The sequence below is a fragment of the Caloenas nicobarica genome, chromosome 22 (genome assembly GCF_036013445.1).
Source record: "Caloenas nicobarica isolate bCalNic1 chromosome 22, bCalNic1.hap1, whole genome shotgun sequence".
Classification (NCBI taxonomy): domain Eukaryota; kingdom Metazoa; phylum Chordata; class Aves; order Columbiformes; family Columbidae; genus Caloenas; species Caloenas nicobarica.
This window is the reverse complement of record NC_088266.1, coordinates 5,351,590-5,373,078: the sequence shown is the minus strand read 5'-3', so window position 1 is coordinate 5,373,078 and position 21,489 is coordinate 5,351,590. Positions and strand designations below refer to the sequence as shown.

At 56.4% G+C, this 21,489-nt stretch overlaps 1 protein-coding gene across 2 annotated transcripts in view; it reads right to left on the bottom strand.

Annotated features, from left to right (window-relative positions):
- AGRN (agrin) overlaps positions 1–21,489 on the bottom strand; it is a 96,914-nt gene that overhangs the window by 18,180 nt on the left and 57,245 nt on the right. For both annotated transcript variants that reach the window (XM_065650034.1, XM_065650035.1), the window contains 18 exons: positions 20,683–20,898; positions 19,146–19,370; positions 17,797–18,021; positions 17,447–17,653; positions 12,351–12,572; positions 10,759–10,953; positions 9,960–10,160; positions 8,463–8,608; positions 8,212–8,317; positions 7,651–7,764; positions 6,036–6,200; positions 5,515–5,658; positions 5,214–5,338; positions 4,821–4,926; positions 3,771–4,154; positions 3,500–3,634; positions 2,282–2,409; positions 461–575 (listed from right to left, as the gene is read on the bottom strand). In XM_065650034.1, the coding sequence (XP_065506106.1) occupies positions 461–575; positions 2,282–2,409; positions 3,500–3,634; positions 3,771–4,154; positions 4,821–4,926; positions 5,214–5,338; positions 5,515–5,658; positions 6,036–6,200; positions 7,651–7,764; positions 8,212–8,317; positions 8,463–8,608; positions 9,960–10,160; positions 10,759–10,953; positions 12,351–12,572; positions 17,447–17,653; positions 17,797–18,021; positions 19,146–19,370; positions 20,683–20,898 (3,159 nt within the window). The remainder of the gene's footprint in view (positions 1–460; positions 576–2,281; positions 2,410–3,499; positions 3,635–3,770; positions 4,155–4,820; positions 4,927–5,213; positions 5,339–5,514; positions 5,659–6,035; positions 6,201–7,650; positions 7,765–8,211; positions 8,318–8,462; positions 8,609–9,959; positions 10,161–10,758; positions 10,954–12,350; positions 12,573–17,446; positions 17,654–17,796; positions 18,022–19,145; positions 19,371–20,682; positions 20,899–21,489) is intronic.

Sequence of the window (21,489 nt, the reverse complement as noted above, 5' to 3'; positions counted from 1 at the left end):
ACTGCCAAGTCCACCTCTACCCCACGTCCCTGAGAACCTCATGTCCGTCTGTCCAACCCCCCCAGGGCTGGTGACTCCAGCACTGCCCTGGGCAGCCTGTTCCAATGCCCCACAGCCCTTTGGGGAAGAAATTGTTCCCCAGATCCAACCCCAACCTCCCCTGGCGCAACTTGAGGCCATTTTTTCCTGTCCTATCACTTATTACACGGGAGAAATAACAGCTGCTCCCCATCAGACTTGTGCTTCAGCCCCTTCACCAGCTCCGTTGCCCTTGTCTGAACTCACTCCAGTAATTATTATTCCTTTCCTTAGGAAAATGCTTCCAGGCACCAGCTTAGGGTGCAGCTCCTCCCAGCATCTGTTGATTTTGCTGGAGGGAACACATATCCCTGGCAAATTTTAACAAGGTTCTTTCATGTTCCTTGCCGTACGTGTGTTTCAGCACTGGGAAGGCTCTTACCAGGGTCAAAGTGGGACTCCACGATGACGCGGACAGCGCTGCTCTGCCCCAGGTCTCGGACACGGATGCTCTTGAAATCCTTCTTCACGTCAGAGTTGCGGAAAAGCTCATCCAGCTAGTTTAGTCGGAGGCGAAGGAGGAAAGAGAAACCGATTAATGGGGACATCCTGGGACATGGGTCCTTTCAGTAAAAGATCCTGAGTCTCAGTGACTCCTGAGCTGTCCCCATCGTAGCTGTGGAGAAGAGCAGAACAGAGCCAGACCACAGACACCTTGCCGTTCATGCAGGGATTTTCTATTGTATGGCATCTAAGTCTTACTGATCTCTTCTAAAGCTGCGTAAACCTGCTTAGGCCCTTTGGAAAATCCCATAAGGCACCGTTCTGCATCTTTAAGTACCCGACTGCCTTTTAAAACTTGGCTCTCAGGCATTGCAGGATTTGTCTGAAGTCACATGAAGGTGACAGTGACAGTCCGAGGCTTACAGCGAGTCAGTTAAAACTGACTGATGGTCCTGTGGTACAGTCTTCCCCTATAAATTCAGGTATAATGATCTCGGAGAGGTAAAGAAGCATCACTCCTGCCTTCTCAGGGGGAAAAACGGATGAACCAGTGAATGAAGCTTTTATATGCGTGTTTGGATCCTCAGATAGAAGCCACTGCCGTATCAGGAAATATTGGTATTGTGATACCGAACTGCGTGGACCATATGGTCCATATGCCAGGCACACATCTGCTTATACGACCGTACTTGCCAACTTCTAAATACAGCTTGGAACCAGCTCTAAATATGTTAATCTCCTTGCGAAGATGCTTTGTATTTGCTGTGCCACGCTACAGGCTATAGTGTAATGTTGCTATCCCCACCCAGCACTTCCTTGGCATATCCATATGTACACACACATACACAGATGTACACATTGCCACGCAAAGTCCGCCTCCTCCAAGAGCTGGCAATGCAGGGGGGTTCTCCTGAAAGGTAGGAGACTGGATTTACACCAGCAGCTTCCCAACTTGCGTGGCTGAACTGGAGGGACAAAGGGGGTTTGGACACATTTTTGTCTAAGGGTTTTTCCATGGAGATTAGGACACTTTGGGAAATCCAGGGCGTTAAGGCAGGACTTCTTGTCTGAACAGCCACACCACCAAGATCAAGCTGGAAAAGGATAATTTTTGAGCCGGTGCACAATAAATGATGGAACCCACTGACACAGCACGTGGTCGAGGTCAATAACGCACATAGATGGGAGAAATTCAGAGGGAACCTCCTCGACAGAGCTGGTGCATCATCTCCTTCCACTCCTCAGTGTCCACCCCATGGAAATATTGGCCCTGGCAATAAGCCATGCTCGCTCCCAAATTTGGTGGGTTAAGTCCATCCCAAAAAAAAAAAACAAACCAACAACTAAAAAAACCAATATGGAGCAATGCTCCCCCAAAGCACTCAACACATTTTGCAGGTAGGTCTCTGTGCTCCCAGGGCCTCCTCAGAAGCCATCGCGAACAAAAAGACAAAGCAGCAGGAAACGCAAAAACATGGTTTCCATGGTGAGACATCAGGAACGGTGCTCAGGAATGTGACAGCGCTTGGTCCCTGCTTTGGCTCAGCGGGCAGGAGAATGCTTGAGAATAGGACTGTGCTTCTGGAAGCAAACATTCGGGGTTTAGTTGCCTGTCCAGCACAGACAGTGGGCATGGTCCTCTCTTCTTTTGCCAAGGCCAGAAAAGCCCTAGCCAGACCCAGGAGGTGGACACGATGATCCTTGTGGGTTCCTTCCAACTCAGGACATTCTATGAATCTATGAAACGCAAAGGACTCACCGCACTCTCGATGCTCCTGGCCGTCTCGCCAAAGAGCTCTGACTTGGGGTCAGCCATCTCGGGCGTGTAGAACAGCTCCTGGCCTTCCACCTCCTCCAAGATGAGGACTCCTTGGAAGACTTTGGTAGCTACGGGAGGGAGGGTAGACAAGACAAACGCCTTTAGTGGGCTGGTGGGCAGGGGGACAGGAGTGTGGCTGAGAGCGTTGGAGTCCCTGGCGGGGGAAAAGGGGGATGGCAGTGTGCGGGTAGTGCCAGTGTTGGGGTTAGTCCGGATGGGTCTGCGCCATGGGGGATTAGTATCAAGAGGGTGCTGGAGCAGATGGCAAAGACCAGGCTGGAGATGGCGGCTTTTACCAGACGGTTTCCTCTGAGCTCCGGCCCGAAGAGCAGCCCCCCTGCTCCGGCTGAGTAACGAGAGAAAGACGTTAAACAGAGCAGCACATAGTCAACACAGCAGGATCAGACACGGGCATGCAAACGGGGAGAGAAATGTGGACTCTGGACAAGAAGACCTGTGTTGGGAGAGGGAAGCAGGGACCCTGCTTGCAAACAGGCTGTGCCCAGCCTTGCAAAACCAAACCGAAGCTGCAAGAGGGACCCAACGTGTGATTCCCTTCCAGGGAGCTACGGGAGGGCAGAGGCAGCGACAGAAAGATCCCTGCTGTCCTTTCCGGGGTTAAAAGGGGAACGCAGTGTCCAGAGGAAAAGGGGATCTCCTGCTGGAAACCCCCAAGGAACAGGGACAGTTAAGAAGGACCTCAGTGAGGAAACACCTGGGAGACAGCCCCAGAGCAACGACTTTTAGGGTAACAAGGATGCATATACCAGGCAACCTGACCAACACGGGTGGCTCTGTGTTTCCTCAACGCGGACTGTGAGCAGACAAGACAGATCCCACCAAGGTCACGAGAGCCACGTGCACCCCTGGGAACCACAGCATGGGCCAGAGGAGCTCGGAATCCCCAGGAACCGGTCCTGGTCCGCCCAGCTCCCTCCACAGCCACCAACATGGGTAAAATGGGAATCCAAGCAATTCCTGCATCCCCCCAGTGCAGCCGTCAGCTCTGCAGAAGCCTGGGCAAAACACTGGCCAAAGTTTAAAGGCTGCAGAAGTCAAGGAAGAAAGTGGTCACTTAAGTGAAGAAAACTGCAGAGCACAAGGGCTCCATCTGACTCCTGACCGCTCAAAGGGAGCCAGCCCCGAGGACAAACTCACCCGGACAGTTGCTGCCTTCGGCGTCAGCAGCTGCCGTCTTGCCGTCCGAGCAGCATCCCAGCGGGGTGTTGTAACACGTCGCCCTCTCGATGGCTGGGGTGGACATCGCCTGGTTTTCCTCCACCTCCTCTTCCCCTGCAAGGCAATTAAGAGAAGCATCCACCAGCAGGAGGCAAGAGAATGAGGCTGAGACACAGCTTCACCTCGTCCTGACACACGGCGGGTGGTTCAGCCCGCGACCGACCTGCCGAGCCCAAGCAGCGCAACTCACCGGCAGAACCTGCCCCGCTCGATTCCTGGTCTCCACTGGTGCCCATCTCTTGGTCTCCGCTCCCTTCTGCGCTGCCTGACTCGGCGTAGGCAGGCTGGCTGGTGGCCAGGGCCACCGGCGCGGTGGAGAGCGGCCGGACCGTGGTCTGAGACACCCCGTGGGTCCCCCACGGCGTGGTGGCTGGTCTGGCAGTCGTGACGCGCCTTGTTGTAGGGTGACCTCTTTCTGTAGGCTTGGCTTCAAACAGCAGGGAGGTGGTAGCCAGCTCGGTGGGTTCTGGAGCCCGGGTGGTGAGCCGTAGCGGTGGAGGAAGGATTAATTTGTCCAAGGGTAGCGTGGGCAGCGGTGTGGGTGGCGCGGTGTGGCTCGTGTGAGTGATGGACTCTGAAAGGAGCAGGAAGGTGGGGTGGGTAAGGAGGGGCAGGTCTGGGAAAGGCTGGCCATGGCACTGGGAAGGATGTTGCAAACCCTCAGGCACTTGCCTAGAGCAATGCATCTGCTCTGCCATGAGGGGTCACAGCACAGTCATAGAATCACAGAACGGTTTGGGTTGGAGGGCCCTTCCCAGCTCCCCCAGTGCCCCCCCAGCCATGAGCAGGGACATCTGCACCAGCTCAGGTTGCTCAGAGCCCCGTCCAGCCTGGCCGGGGATGTCTCCAGGGATGGTTCAGCCACCACCTCTCTGGCCAACCTGGGCCAGGGTTTCTTCCTCGTGTCCAGCCTGAATCTCCCTCCTCTAGTTTAAAACCATCAGCCCTTGTCCTATCACGACAGGCCCTGCTAAAAAGTCTGTCCCCATTTTTCTTATTGGCCCCTTTTAAGCACGGAAAGGCTGCAATAAGGTCTCCCCGGAGCTTCTCTTCTCCACGCTGAACACCCCAGCTGTCTCAGCAGAGCTGTTCCAGCCTCGGATCATTTCTGTGGCTCCTCTGGACCTTTGCCAACAGGTCCATGTCTGTCCTGTGCTGAGGAACCACAGATGGAGGCAGCCAGACCCCGGTCCAGCGTCAGGGCAGAGATCTGGAACTGTCCCCAGCCGCGGACACTCACCATGGCACTGCCCCACGTGCTTCACCGTGATGACCTGTCCCTGCCGACAGGCGATGGTCTGCAGCTGGCACTGGTCCCCATAGGTGACACCATCAGAGCCACACACCTGGGAGGCAGAGGGGAAACGTGAGCTGCACCCGAAGCCCTGGGCAAAATCAAGGGGTGCCTAAATGCTGGGTGGCTTTGCAGGGGTCCCTCCCAGGCAACGTTCTGCACAGAGGGACCTGAGCAGCTCAGAGGTGCCAGACGGGGCGGGGAGCACGCAGCTCTGCTGGGACACATCTACGACTTGCACATCACCATCCCCCATGCACAGAAGATGCTGAACATCAGACTCTGCACCTGCCCGATGCAGCCGAGCTCATCACACATCGCCAGGCACACCCTGCAAACCTTGGTCATGTTGGCCTCCGAGCAGAGCGGGGATGGGCACTCGCAGTGGGCAAAGCCGTTGACTTCCACGCACGAGGCCCCGAACTCGCAGCTCATTTCCTCGCAGGATTTTGGGGCCGACGGGTCTGGGGTAGGGAGAGAAGGGGGAAGAGATGAGCAACAAAGCACGTACTAAATCCAAACCCCTCTCTCCTCCCAGGTGGTCCCGGCTCTCCAGAGAGCCGGTGTGATGCCTTGCAGCAGTACCCAGCACCTATTTCTCCATTTCCCATGCAATCCCTTCGGTATGTGGCTCCCGCACCTTTCTCACAGCCAGTCATGCCCAGTTTGCTGCCATTGGGGCACTGGTTGCATTTCATGCCGGTGATCCCCGTCTTGCAGGAGCACAGTCCAGTCATCTGCTCGCAGTCATCGCGCACGGAGCCCACCGGGTCGCAGTTACAGGCTGGGTAAGAAGGGGAAAAAAAGACACTGTTTAGCTAGTGGATTTGTGGAGCCAAGAGCAGACTCACTCAGGTTCCCCAGCAATCCAAGAAAAGTGGAGAAAGGTCCAGGGGAGGAAAAAAAAAAAAAAATATCACAGAATCACTTTGGTTGGAAGAGACCCTCAAGATTGAGTCGAACCATAATCCACCCCTGGCACTACCCCACGTCCCCAAGAACCTCATCTCCGGTCTGTCCAACCCCTCCAGGGATGGAGACTCCACCACTGCCCTGGGCAGCCTGGTCCAATGCCCAACAACCGTTTTCATGAAGAAAAGGCTCCCGGGGAGCCGTAAGGGACAAGAGGTGACAGCCCAGCCCAGCCCTGCCCGCACTCACGCGTGCAGCCGCTCTTGCCGTCGGTGACGATGCCGCGGAAATTCCAGAAGCCGGGCTCGCAGCGGTCGCACTTCAGCCCCCCCACACCGGGTTTGCAGGAGCACTGCCCCGTCGCGGGGTCGCAGGCTCCTCCGTAGGAGCCGTAGGGGTTGCACTGGCAGGTACCTGCGAGAGAAAACCTGAGGCTGAGTCCTGACCAAGGAGGTTTGGGGACACTGCGGGTTTCGTCAGGGCAAAGGGAGCGATTGCTGAGCCACCAAGATGCTCGGCCAGGGCAGGAATGTGGCTTCGTGCTGGGCAGGAGGAGGTTCCAGCAGCTGCTCTCAACTCTCCTCCTCTGCCCAGCTACAAGGGGGAGCTGAACCTCCAGGGATTAACCCGCTTGGCTTTGCTGTCATCAAGAGCTCTCCTCTCATTAACATCAAAGGGGGAGGAAGCTATTAGAAGCTTATTATTAATTCATTAATTAGGAAATTGATGGAGGGAAATGATGCAAAGATAGGAAGATGCTCCCTTTATCCTCAGGGAGCAGGAGAAAGGGGACATGGGGCAGAGCTGGAGAGAAAGCGAGACCTCAGAGCAGCAAGTTGGGTGCATGTGGACATCCCCAGCCTGCCAGGGGCAGGGAAATGGCATGGCCAGGGCAGGCAGCGATGGAAAAACCTGCCCCAGGGGCTTCGAACTGCTGGGTAAGCATTAGTGACCTCCAGATGGATGCTTGCTGCCAACACAGGGACACGGGTAGGACCGAAACTGGTGGGACACTGGATCCCAGTCAGTTGGGAAGCTGTGGCCATGGATCGGAGGGCAAGGGGATGGGATTTCCATCAGAGACACAGCAAGCAAAGTGCTTGTCCCCTCCGTGGTGTCACCCTGGCTCCTCTGGCCCAGCACACACCACCCCTGCCTGGAGACCTCTGGACATTCTCTGAATGCTGCTGCTTTTTAAAAGACACAGCACATTAAACACCACCACATCCTCACCAAGCCAAGCCCAAGCACGGCGTGAATCGTGTCTTCATGGGGTGATGTGGTTCCCCAACGGGCGGCCACAGGCATTAGCAAACTCTTCAACAGCTGAGGCTTTCAAAACGTGCTTTCTGCTAAAGCGCTGCCTCTCATCATTATTTAATAAATATTAATGAAACCTTTGCCAGCTCAGTTTCCTGCACCATGCATTCACCCACTCGTCACCAGACCTGGAGAAGGTCCCGAGGGGAACCCGAAAGGTCTGTTCCACCTCAGTCTGCAGTGCAAGGAAACAGTAATATTTTTGTCACTCAGGCTGGTAGAAAGCCTCTAATAACAGGTTGAAGGCACAGAGGGCATGGTCTGGGCCTAGAGCACCTTCTGGGGCATCCAGCATGGACTCAGCAGCAAGTTCTGGGCCACCACGCTGTCCTCCCGCATTTCAGAGGGACTGACTTAGACCTAGGAGTTGACCTGGGGCTTGTGAAAGGACAAAATCATCACTAGTAGAAATAGAAGGCAAAACACACATGCACATCTCCACATGTGCATGCTGTGAGCCTGGAGCTGGGGATAAAAAGAGGCTTTTTGAGCCTGGGAGGTCATCCTTGAAGGTCCCTCAGGTGGGGACACAATATTCACTCACTTGGGCATCCGGCTGCACCCACTCCAAGCGCCAAGGTCACGTTGTCTGGGCAGCATCCGTAGATGGTCTGGCTGCAGTGCACAACCAGGAGGGGCGGTGGAGTGGTGGCGAGGGCTGCAGAGGAAGGCAGAGAGGGACAGGTTGTCTTTGTGTCACAGAGCAATGTTGCCAACGTATGGATCGAGCAGCCAGCAGTGTCCCTGCAAAACCATGCGGTCCTTGCAGAGATGCTGGGAAGAGGTGATGAAGCGATGTCCTATCCTCAGTCAGGGAAAGCGCGGGGCATAAAACGGGAATCATAGAACAGAATCACAGAATCACTTTGGTTGGAAGAGACCCTCAAGATCATCGAGTCCAACCATTAACCCAACGCTGTCGCTAACCCATGTCCCTGAGAACCTCATCTATGATACAGCGGGGATGAGCAAGCCAACAGACTCTGCCGTGTCCTTGGGGAGCATTTTCGTGCTTAGCCCCAGGGAAAGGACATGTGCTGCTGCAGGCAACCGGCCTGGGGACCATGACACCAGCACACGGCTTGTGCCAGCCGGGGGGACTCACCGCGGCAGGCTCCTTGGCTAGTGACATAGAGATCCTGGCGTTTTTCACAGCGCGTCTTCTTCAGCTCACACTCGTTGGTGTAGGTGACACCATCGGAGCCACACACCTGCCAGGACAGGGAGGGGAAGGGCTCAGAGCAGCCCCAGGCAAAGGACGCAGGTTCCCTACCCGTGGCAAACCCTGGAAGCATGCGGGAAGGTCCCCAGGGCGAAGAGGGATGCAAGGAGCCCAGAACAGCTCAGCATCCTCACCGGGTTGCGTGGCACTGCCAGGCAGGTGAAGTCGCAGACGCAGCGGTCGTCCTCTGCATCCTCGTCCCACCAGCCGCCGTACTGCCGGCACCGGTCCTGCTCGCACTCGCTCCCGTCGCCAGAGCCCGAGCCCCCCGAGCCGCACTCTGGAGAAGGAGGGACGGTGGCGAGAAAGGGGGTCAAAATCCAGCGGGGCACAATTTGGGGGAAGCAAAGGGGATGGGGACAAAGCCCTCTCCGTGACCCAAGGCTGTGTCCCGGACATGGGATGCAGCCCACCGCTGCACAGACCCGTCCAAACCCCAGCAGATTTAACCTCTTCAGCACAGGCAACCCCGGAATCCTGGGCCCACATGCAGGGTGTTTCAAAGAGATGGATCCCCAAGATCCCCAGACATTAGACCCTGCGGCCTTTTTCTTGTGGGTATACGTCAAAGACCATGTTTTTGTGCCACCATTAGCAACTAATCAAATGCCCTCAAAACCACAATCACAGCAGCTGTGACCTCAGTGGATAAAGACAATTTAAGAGGCATTTGGGACCAATTCAACTATCTAGATGTTGTCCATACAGCAGGTAGAGGGAACACAGAGCATTTATTAAAAGGTTCCTAGAACTTGATAATTCTTTAAACCATTTGTAAATTTTTGTGTAATCGTAGCATGTTGCCATCGTGAAATCTACTGCTTTAAAATTGGGTCCATCTTTTTGAAACACCCTGTACATTGGGATGCTTAAGCCTGGAGCACAGAGAAGATGCCTCTCCCTTGGAGAACGCGGATTGTCCCACCGCTGTCACAAGACAAGGAACAGCTTAACTCCAGGCTTTGATCCCAGTCCTTCCCCTTCACCCGCCCTCCCAAGCCCAGAGCAGCAGGGAGACTGCTGCTGCTACCATAAACATGGAAACCAGAGCAGAGGAAGGGATGCGGTTTGGGTTTAATCTGAAGTTCAGTTAGGCAGATGTTCTCAACAATCTCTAAACTCTGTCCCTAGCCTGGCTGCCTCTCCATAAGATGCTCAGAGCTCAGTATGATGAGCTCAGATGCTCAGTAAGAGAGAGATGTGGCTGATTTCAAAGGCTTCTTAAAGGGGAAGGGGGGAGAAGGAAAACCTGGCCCTTTTTATTGAGTGATCAAAGGCTGGGATTTGGCATTACACAGAGAATTATTTAAGATCTTTTCCCAGAGGGACACCAACCTGAAATTCCCCAAGGAAGGCTGTGATCAAACACTATGTTACGTGTTCCCCTCTCCCTCAGCTCTGCCATAGCACTCGCATCCTTCCCAGCTAAACTACATGTGCGACGAGCCAGAGAACCTCAGCTCGCCAGGTCACCGCCAAGTCCTCCTCCGCTTGGATTCAGCCAGTGTTAACCCACAGCTTTCCCCCTACAGTGGGAGAACTCAGCAGGTTCTTAGTTCTCAGCCCGGCCAAGCCAGGCACAGCCAAGCCCGCGTCCTTCCCGCGCGGTCGGAGGAACGGTGACAACCTACCGTCCTCGCAGGGCCCCGTCCTGGCCACCTCGATGCTCTTCTTCTGCTGGCACGAGGCCACCTGCAGCTCGCACGGGTTGTCGTAGGTGAGGCCGTCGCTGCCGCAGACGCGAGCGAGGGGCTGTCGCTCGCAGCGGGGACACACGCACTGCCCGGCCACGCAGCGGCTGCCGAACGAGCAGACGGTGCTGCCGCAGGACTCTGGGCACAGGGGGAGGAACCGCGGTGAGTTCATAGGATCACAGAATCCTCGTGGTTGAAAAGCACCTCAAGATCATCGAGTCCAACCGTTAACCCACCCCGGCACTGTCCCCATGTCCCTGAGAACCTCATGTCCGTCTGTCCAACCCCTCCAGGGACGGTGACTCCAGCACTGCCCTGGGCAGCCTGTTCCAGCGCCCGACAACCCAGACCCAGCTGCACAGGTTTTATGAGGCTCCAAAGCACTGCTTTTACTGAAGCATTTGTCCTAATGAAGAACCGAGGCAGGGCTTTTAATTCATTAAGAAATTAGCACAGACAGTTCCCTGTGCTGGGGAGTGGGGAGGACACACATGAGCGAAGACAAATTAACCCCAGGGGATGGAGCGAAGACAAATTAACCCCAGGGGATGGAGCGAAGGGAAAGCTACTGAGATGAACTGCGCGATCAAATAAACCCTCAATGCTTTCAGTTCTGTTTTTAACCCAATTTCTTTGCTTGCCTCAATGGACATTCACCCAATTTGTTTGCATCCTGTCTCCGAAACGCAACCAGCGGGAGTGACACGAGGGAAGAAGGGGACCTTGCCAGACTCACTGCAGTCTCCTTGGGCAGCCACCAAGATGTTGGTTTGCTGCGTGCATGCCCGGACATGGAGCTCGCACTCGCTGCCGTACGTGTTGCCGTCGGTGCCGCAGACGGGCTGGGAGGAGGGGACGCACTCGGTGGGACACACGCACCTTCCCGTCTCTGCCTCGCAGATGGCCCCGAACTGGCACTTGCCGCAACGGTCTGCGCAGAGAAAGGACGAAACCGGTAGATTAAAACAGCAGGTCGTGCGAGCATCACTGTCTGATGAAGCGTCCGAAATTCCCTGGAGACATCCCAGGCCAGGCTGGACGGGGCTCTGAGCAACCCGAGCTGGTGCAGATGTCCCTGCTCATGGCAGGGGGGCGCTGGGGGAGCTGGGAAGGTCCCTTCAACCCAAACCGTTCTGTGATTCTATGATAAATAAAACCCACTGCGACCTTCTCCCGCAGGTTGAGCCCCTGGGGACACCAGGGCGCAGAGCAAGGGATGAGCCAAGGGATGCAGGAGGAGGCAGAAAGGCAATAACTCAATAACTACTCGTAAAAGCTGTCAGGGCCGGGAGTAACCATGATGAAATGTCACCAGAGCTGCATGTCGTTATGGCTAAATAGGAGGCGGGAGAGAGCACGGGGCTGAGAACTACGAGGAGCGATAAATCAGCCCCGGCCGTGGAGGAGGAGCGCAGCATCCCGGCTCCCCGGGGAGAGGCGGCAGGATTCACACACGGCAGGAGTGGTCGGCCGGGAAGGGGATATCCTGTCTTATCCTGGTTCATCAGGGTGACAGTAGGTGACAGTAGTGCTGGACGCACATATTCATGTAACACGGCACCGACTCCCCAGCGGGATGCTCAGCCTGCTGCAAACACAGGCACACAGGCTCAGGACAGAGACATTTATCTTTGCAATAACTCACTTGCAAAGGAGCTCTCACTCGGGGCAGGAGAGACCGGGCTCCAGCCAGCACACCTCCTGATCTCTGGGTATTTAGAGATTCACGGCTTCATTTTCTCCTTCAAACACCTCTCTTCCCTTCCCTGCCATTCAATTCATGAAGAATTTGGCTCAAAGATGATTTTTTTTTTTTTTTTTCTCTTTCACACGGCAGCTGCTGCCTTTGCATGGGGGAGGGAAGATGCAACAACCCCCTGCTTGGTTTGTGCAGACGGTTGGCTGGGAGGTTTCTATCTACAGCACAAATCCTGCAGCCATGCGTGAGTCCAGCCATTAACCCAACACTGTCACTGTGTCCCTAAGAACCTCATCTCTGCGTCTTTTAAACCCCTCCAGGGATGGTGACTCCAGCACTGCCCTGGGCAGCCTGTTCCAATGCCCCACAGCCCTTTGGGGAAGAAATTGTTCCCCAGATCCAACCTCAACCTCCCCTGGTGCAACTGGAGGCCATTTCTTCCTGTCCTATCACTTGTTACATGGGAGAAATAACAGCTGCTCCCCATCACACTCGTGCTCCAGCCCCCTCCCCAGCTCCGTTCCTTTCTCTCAACTCGCTCCAACACATCAAGGGCTTTTTTTTTTTGTTTCAGACATTCTATTCCCTAACACGAGGAAGAGGAGGGACCCGCCACGATGCGCTCTTACCGCAGGGCCCCTTGTGCTTGACCTTGACCTCTCTCTTGAGGACACAAGCCATGGAGTCCAGCTCGCAGGGGTTGCCGTAGGTGCGGTTGTCGGTGCCGCAGACGGGGTCGTAGCGGCCCTGGCAGACCTGCTGGCACTCGCACACGGCCTCCTGGTTCTTCACCACGCAGGTGGCCCCGAAAGTGCACTCCACGCTCAGGCACGGGCTGGGGGTGCCCAGGTCTGCAGAGGGGACAGGAGAGAAGAGGCACCGGGCTCAGCCCAACGCTTGCCCAGGGCACGGTGCACAGCGATGCATGCCGGCATCCCCAGCCTCGGCCCCACGCCTGCATCCTCCTCGCCACGGCAAATGCACCCAGAGCTCCTGGCCTTGGCCCCTGCCCCCTCCATGCCGCCCCGGCATGCCCGGCTCAGCATCGGCCCCATGCGTGGCAGAGGTTGGGGACGGGCAGCAGGCACGAGGTCTTCTCCCTGCACTCCACCACCAAGCCTCCTGCCTCGTCTCCTCCATCCCAGCTACATTCTGGCCAGAAGTGGCATCACCCCCATGGGTTTTTGCACCAAACCCTGGGTCTCCCCAGCAGCAAGAACAAGTGCCATGTGCTGAAGCAGGACACACAGGCTGAGCCATTTGTTCCTGGGCAGCGGTGGTGCCACCAGCCTGGCTGGGAGGTCAGGTCTGAATGAGCAGCTCCATGGCATCGGGCAGGAGGCAGCAGAAAAGAACCTCAGCGTGGGTCTGGGTGCCTCCAGGACACTCGGTGTCTCCAGGACACTCGGTGCCTCCAGGACACTCGGTGCCTCCAGGACACTCGGTGCCTCCAGGACACTCGCCGCATCGTCACGCAGCACCCGGCACCAGCTGCTGAACCAAAAAGCCCACACGGGGATAGTTCCCTTCACTGGGGGCCACATCCTCAGAATCACAGTCCCCTGAACAGCTCATCCTAAAACCTGGCTGGAGAGGACACCTCATTTGGCTTCACCACACAGCTGGTCTTGCTCCTGCTCCCCTCCCCTCCTCTTGCAAGCTGGTTGAGAAAAGCCAGCGAGCTGCTGCGCGGCAGGATGAAGAGACCTGGTACCCTTGCTTTGTCCCCATCCTCGGACATCTGGCTCCAAGAGCAGAGCCCTGCAGCTCCCCGGGGACAGGGAATGTCCCCAGCACGGGCTGCAGGCTGAGAGGCCCCTCTGCTCACAAACTGGAGCTGCTAAATCAACGTCAGCCGAGCAGGTGGCACCTTCCCTGCAAGATGCCCCACAGTGACGAGGGGAGCAGCCAACCGTGATGGTGACGGCAAAGAGAAAAGGCTGCGTGTCCTAGAACAGCCCTGCAAGTCCCAGCCGGTCCCCAGCCCGCTGCTCCCTCCAGCAAGGTCCCCCACCACCCAGAAGCCCAGGCAAGAGTGGCCGTGCTGCTGGGGAGAGACCCCCAAAGCGACCCCTTCTTGTGACTCCAGACAAAAGCCCTGGGGACCTGGGGCACGGAAAGGACACGGATTTAACCCGTGCGGAACGCCGATGAGGACACATGACAACACGGAGGTGGGGAACAGATAACGCGGCCAAAGCGAGATGGATGCAACAGGCAGACAACACCGAACGGCGAGGCAGGCACAGAGCTGAGTGCGGTGGGAAAGACAAAGCACTCCGGAGCTTGCTGGCGCGGCACGGGGAATTAACTGGGGCAACTGGTCCATCTTCCTGCCCTGCCAGGACCGAGGTGGCCCTATCTGCAGAGCAAGAGCGAGGTCTGAGCTCTGAGGAGTCCGGCTGCATGCTGTCAACCAGGGAGAAAACGGCCCATAGCAAGGCTGAATTTTGGATTCAGCTCTTTGGGAAGCACCTGCCAAGTTGAAACTTAGAGCCGAGGGTCTGCAAAGGAAGAGGGGGGCAGTTCAGGCCCACGGCTGGTACTTCGACCCAGCCGTTTCACCTCTGTCCTCAACGTCCCTGCAGCTCAAGAGTTTATAAGCAGCTCCTAAGGACCAGGAGCTGCTCCCTGCTGTGCTCAGCTCTGCGATGCTGCTCGCATCTCCCGCCTGCACGTCACCTAAAAAAACCCAAAGCATCTTTACCATAATCATGTCCCTCAAACACAAGGAGACACATGCTGGCATGGGGAAAGCACTTCTGCTGCACACAGGCAGTAAGGATGCGATGGCCAGGCACAAAGCAAATCCAATTTGTTCATCTGAAACCCAAAATCATGCTCTTGTCTTGGGGAGCAGTGATGGAGAGGGCAGGGAGGTTTTGGCACCAATTTTCGCACAGGTGGATACAACGAGGACCTTAGGCTGCGCTGCAATCAAGACCTGCCTTGATTCCGGGCCCTTCTTCATCTTGTAGGCAGGGAAACCAAGGCACAGAGCAAGCAAAATGCTCATTCCGCGCCCTGATTCGAGGGCATGATCCCTCGCCTGAATCCTAACCCAGCCCTGGGGACATGGAGCTCTCCCACAAGCCTCGCCTGGGGATGCCCATGGGGAAGAGGCTCTGGAGCTGCTCTGTGACACATCCCACCCCATCCACCTGCACCCACAACATGCAGTGGGCTCTGACACCAGCTCCACGGGGATATAGGGAATTATTCCTCGGGAAGAACCACATCTGAGCACAGACAGCTGCGCAGTGCTTCCAAAAGGCGCAGAGGGCGCTTTGCTGGACACGTGGAGGGAGCTGCAATCCCTGCAGAGCCCCTGCCCCCGGGAATTGCACAGACAAGCGTGACGCACATTACAGAGAGCAAAGGGACAAGCATGACAATCCCAGGCAGGCAGAAGTCTCTGGGAAGGAGGAGGTGGGGAAGAAAACGGGGTTAGTTGGGAGCAAAAGGAGAGGTGAGATCAACCGGGAGCAGTCCGGAGCGATGGGTCAGCCCAAGGGGGGCTCGCGAAGGAGCCGGGGGGGGGTCACAGCACCCACCTCTGCTCCCACCCTCAACTGCCACAGCAAGCATCAGACCAGACCCCACTGCACCGCAAGGCATTTCCATTCCAGCGGGAATTGTTTGGGATGGGAGCAAAACCAGGGCAATGCCTTCATCCCGGGGGGCTCTCAAGCAAAACGAGAGGAGGGGGAGCAGTGAGGAGAGGCCAGGGCTGGCGCTGGCCACGGAGAAGAGGAGAAAGCCGACCTCCTAGCAGAGATGTCCAGGTAGGGAGCAGAAGGGTGCTGCGAGGACACAATTCCTTCCTCCAAACAGGCAACGCTGTAAAACACAAGACACAGACGAAAAAGGAAAGAGAGAGCAAGAGAGACAGCGGAGGGAGAAAGAGAACAGAGAGAAGCAGGGAGGAAAAGACAGATGCAACTCCAGACACCTTCCCTCCACCTCCTGGCCACATCGCTCTCACCCCATCCTTCTTTCTCCGCTGCCCCATCACAGTGTCAAAGTAGAGAAAGATTATAAACAAGGCCTGGACTGTTTTGTTTGGCTTTGCCTCCTTTGCCTTGCTGCTGGAAAAGCCAGCAGCGGAGCTCAGAGTTCATTAGACAGGTACGCGTGAGAGATCAAATCACTGCGAACACGCTAACAGCTTCTGCTTCATCTCCTTCCCTTCCCCAGCTCTCACCGTCTCCCGCATCCCCACAGCAGAAGCGTCGGCGAACCCTCCGCGCTCCCTGCTCTGGGTCCTGCCTGCAGACAGAGAAGTTCTGCCTCGACACGCAGGCTGGGCACACATCACCACCGCCCTGTCCCCACTTCTAAATCCGTTTTCCAGCTCACACGGAGTCCGAACTGGTGACACGGAGGACACGCTTTCTTCCCAAAGGGCAGCACTGAGCTCAGAGAGAAGATGCTTTCCTAAGCTGATGGGGAGGCCAAAGGCTTGCTGACCCCCCGTGCTGGCTTGCTGCAGGGTGATCTGGAGCTGCCATGGACTTTAAAATCCTGGGCTTTGGCAGACAGAGCCCCAGTTTTGATTTACCTCCCCCAGGTGCCGGGCAGGGTTTGCTGGTTGCCATCCAGCACCAGCTCCCGGGGGCACCGGGTGACAGAGGACAAAAGTGCCTCTGCTGTCCTCCCTGTAGGGAGCACTCGGGGAACTGACTTCTCATCGTTCAACCACCAGCAACACAGTGAAACAGACAATTAAAAATAAAATAACAGCTGTGATTATGTCGAGTGCGATTTTGGGAGCCTGACAAACGGTTTTCAAACAGCTGGACCTGGCAGCATGAAAAACCTACTGCAGGAGCACAAAGCCAACAAAACAAACCCACAGCATGGGGCTTAAATTCCAAGTAATTCAGAAGGTTTGATACATCTGATACCTTATCAAACATCAGCTTAAAATAATAGGGAACAGTCCTAGATCTAGTAAAAACCAATTCGAGCCGAAATGAGCAGTCCTTCCAACTCATACAGATCAATCCAGTGTTTAACCGCCTCCATTTTTCCGTGCAGTAATTTTAAAATTGGACATTCCCAACATCATGGGGACCCAAAGCCCCATCCTATCGTATCAGCCTGAAAAAAAGCATCCATCGGAAAGGTCAAAAGCTTCTCCCGGAGACGAGACAAAGCCACGGCGAGACCTCCGGAGAGTGGGAGCGCTGGGCAGAGATCCTGACGGAGAGAACCTGGAGCCGAGAGAAGCGGGCGGGCATGGGGGGAGCATGGAAGGAGCCGGGGACTGGCACTACCCTGGGAGCAGAAATGGATGGTGTGGGCTGCACGGGAACCGCGTGGGGTGAATGTGCACGTGGCTGCGGCGGTGAATGAGAGAACCCAGCCGGATGTCACGCTTGGGTATGGTTTAAACAGGAATGATTCTTCACTGTGTTATTGAGCACATCAGACAAAGACAAGACCAAGGAGGAAGACACGCACAGACATATACACACAAGGACCGCTGGAAGGAAAAAAAAAAACAGGGAGGAGCAGATATTCAGGGCTGGAGAGAGCCTGTGGCTTGCTCAGATGGTGGCACCCAGCCACAACTTACCTGCAGTGTCCCCATGTCACCGCCAGCACGGAAGGGACTGACACAGGCTGGGCTTAAAGTGGCTGCTGGGGCTGGGAAGTGGGAGGTGTGGGGGTACCAGTGTCCTCGCGGGGGTACCAGCGTCCCAGCGGCACCAGCGCTTACCACAGGGTCCGCTGTGCTTTACTGGGATGGCGGCTTTCTGGTGGCACTCGGCTTTCTGGCGCTCGCAGTCGTTGCTGTAGGTGCGGCTGTCGCGGGCGCAGACCGGCCGGTAGGAGCCGTCGCAGGCGATGCGGTCGCAGGAGCAGCGAGCGGTGCCGCGGCGGTTCAGGCAGATGGCATTGAACTTGCACTCATCCCTACATTTGTCTGGGAGGAGAGAGGAGAGCACCGCTCGCACCCACCGTGGGGACCGGGGGTTACACTCTCATTGCCAAAAGCACGGCACGGAGCAGCAGGGGAGGTCAGGAAACTGAATTTTCCTGCTCCCCAGGAAGCAGGGAGGTACTTACCCTGGTGCTGGCACTGCCCTGAACGCACCTTCTGGATCTCCAGTCCCCGGATGGCCCCCGAGCGCCCCATCACGCACTCGTTGTCGTAAGTCACCCCGTCGTCACCGCACACCGGCTCTCGCTTTGGGGGACAGTTCTCGGGGCGGGGGAGCAGGTCTGCCCTCCGGGTGCGGGGGTTCACCCGGCAAACGCGATTCATGTCGTTGAGGACGCCTTTACACGGGTCTGCGAAGGGAGACGGTGCGGAGAGTCACAAAAGATGTGTCCTGTCCTCCTCCTCCTCCTCCCAGCCAGCCCCAGGAGCCTTGGACCTGTCCCAGTAGCACCCGACGTGTGCTCATCACTTCATAGAATAATTCAGGTTGGAAGGGACCTTCAAAGCTCGTCTTAGGCATCTGTTCAACCCCTCCAGGGATGGCGGCTCCACCACTGCCCTGGGCAGCCTGTTCCAACGCTTCACAACCCCGATGAGGATATTCGAGACGTGCTCTGCCTGCACCGCTCATCCTCACACCTTGCAGCACATCCTCAAAGCCTCACAGCACATCCAACAGACTCCAAACGCCTTCCAGTATTTCCAGGTTCAACAGCTCAGCTGCTCAACCCAGACCGCCTGCATTTCTGCTGACGCCCAGCTAAAATCAGGAGCTCAAAGCCTCCTCTCTGCCCCAGAAACCAGGAGCACCCAGCGTGACATTTCACGCCTCACCCTCGCGCCCATCTCGCCCTACTTGGGACTGAGCAGTGAAAGCGCAATTAAAGCTCCCCCAGGTTTGCAGCCTGCCCAAACACCCTCCCCGGGGACAAACACCGTGCTGGCACATGTCCTGGCTGATCTCATGCTTTTCCTAATGAATACAGTTGCTTTTAATTACAAGTATCCCCAGCCATCATTAAGCCAAAGAGGAGGACATCCTCAGAGCAGCAGGACTGTGTTTGCACTCTGGGATCTGTGCCTGTCGGGCTCCTTTAATTAGAAGTTGCTGCCTGCCACCAGCCCGGGGACGCCGGCAGGGGGATTCTTGCCAAAAAAAAAAATAAAACTGCAGCCGGGGAAACTCCAGCCGGGGGAAACGGCAGGAGGTGGTTGCACAGATGTTGCAACTGCTTTTTCAGGTCAGTGGGTTCCAAGGAGAAATGCCCAGAGCCAAATGCCATGGGGGAAAGCACTGGCTTGCTCTGAATTTCAAAGGTCGTCACTCACAGACTGACCTTTTTCTGCCCAGCTTGTGTTTTTGGCGTGCGAGCAAGTTCTTCCCCGCAACCCTTGCCGTTTCCCGCTGGTCTGCCCTCGCTATTCCCAACGCGGGAGGAAACATGTTTAAAGCAACATCCCCCGGGGGACTCACCACAGGCGCCGTCGAACTTCTTGAAAACGTTCTCCTGCTTGTCGCAGGCGTGCTTGTTGAGGTCGCACTGGCTGCGGTAGTCCCGGCCGTCGCTGCCGCACACCGTGCTCTCGGGAACGCCGCTGCAGGACGCCGGGCAGACGCACTTGGCCGACTGACCATCGGTGGAGCGGACGCAGGTGCTGCCAAAGCTGCAGGTGACCTCGGCACAGGGGTCCTTGGAGCCTGGGGAGAGGAGGGGATGTGGCAGAGGGGTGAACACATCGGCTCCTGTGACACCCTCTGCTTCTTGATCTTCTTAGGGGATAAATAAGCCCGACGCACCGTGATATCGACCCAGACAGCCCCAGTCCCTCTGAGTGCCCAAAAATGTAGGTGATCATAGAATCATAGAACAGTTTGGGTTGGAGAAACCTTCCCGGCTCCCCCAGTGCCCCCCCTGCCATGGGCAGGGACATCTGCACCAGCTCCGGTTGCTCAGAGCCCCGTCCAGCCTGGCCTGGGATGTCTCCAGGGATGGTTCAGCCACCACCTCTCTGGCCAACCTGGGCCAGGCTCTCACCACCCTCTGGGGCAAAAATTCCTTCCTCACATCCAGCCTGAATCCCCCCTCCTTTAGTTTAAAACCACCACCCCTGATTCTATCACAACAGCCCTGTTAAATCCTACGATGGCAATGGATGTCCGTACCCCAGCGCCATGGAGCAGCGATCTCACCCGCCCCGATGTCTGTGGGGGCTGGATGATCAGCCCCAAACCCCGGGACAAGGGGAAGGGAGCTCAGTCCCCAGCTGGCCCTCCAGGCACAGCCTGTCCTTTTCCAAACCCCCCAGCCCTGCACACGCTCCCCAAAAGCCTCTAGCTCCAGCAAACGTGCAAAACAAGTCTTCAAGACACCTCCTGCAAACCATAATTAGAGGAAGAGCTCAAGCAGCAATTTCCTCGCTGATGGGGAAGAGCCAAAATTTATTTGCCAGCTTTTTTTTTTCTCCTTTTTTATCTTTTATTTGTTACTTCTTTATGATTATTATTTTAGATAAATCACTCAGTGCTCTCTCCCCTCTGACAAGAGCCCCAGCAGGAGTTGCCGGGTGCAGATTTATTGCCAGCCAGAGCGCCGCAGGAGAGAAAGGTCAAGTTAATTTACTCTGAGATGAGGAGACTGGGGTCTCATTTACACAGCTCCTCGCTCACAGCTGGTGAATGCCAAGCTGGGGAAGGGCTTTCATGAGCCCACCAGCCTCTGCATACGCCTGGTCCCCCCAAATCCACCTTCTAGCCGTGGCAGATGTGACCCGCTCTGGCAGTGAGATCAGAGAATCACTTTGGTTGGAAGAGACCGTCAAGATCATCGAGTCATAGAATAGTTTGGGTTGAAGGGAGCTCCCCAGCTCCCCCAGCGCCCCCCCTGCCATGAGCAGGGACATCTGCACCAGCTCAGGTTGCTCAGAGCCCCGTCCAGCCTGGCCGGGGATGTCTCCAGGGATGGTTCAGCCACCACCTCTCTGGGAACCTGGGCCAGGGTGTCACCACTCACCACACGGTCCCTTGCTGATGACTTTGATCCGTCTCTGTTGGTTGCACTGGGCCTTCTCCAGCTCACACTCGTTGCTGTAGGTGGAATAATCGGAGCCACAGACGGGAGCCACCACGATGGGACACGCTGTCTTCTTGCAGACGCAGGAGGCCTGGGAAGGGTCGGTGGAGCTTCTCTCGCACACCGCCCCGAACCCGCACAGCATCCCTCGGCAGGCTGCGGGCACAGACACGGAGAGATGGGTGAGCTGTGGGTGCCCCTCTGCAAACAGGAGGGGTGCAGCCCATAGAATCATTTGGGTTGGAAAAGCCCCTCAAGATCATCAAGTCCAGTCATTACCCACCCCTGGCACTGCCCCATGTCCTGAGAACCTCATCTCCGTCTGTCCAGCCCCTCCAGGGCTGGTGACTCCAGCACTGCCCTGGGCAGCCCGTTCCAATGCCCCACAGCCCTTTGGGGAAGAAATTGTTCCCCAGATCCAACCTCAGCCTCCCCTGGCGCAACTTGAGGCTGTTTTCCTCTCATCCTGTTGCTTGTTACTTGGGAGAAGAGACCAACACCCTCCATGCTACAACCTCCTTTCAGGTAGTTGTAGAAAGCAAATAAATATTCCTGCTGGCAGCTGAAACTGGGAGGTCAAGGACCAGCTCGCGAGCCTCCAGCCCCGCCACAGACACGGAGCAGCATCCCCACAGTTCTATAAAGCACTTGCTCTGCCCAGGGCCCCTCTGCTCAAGCCTCTGCAAGTCCTCCACAACATAACATGTTTTCTCATAACCAGCAAGGTGAAGGAAAGTCCAGGAATGG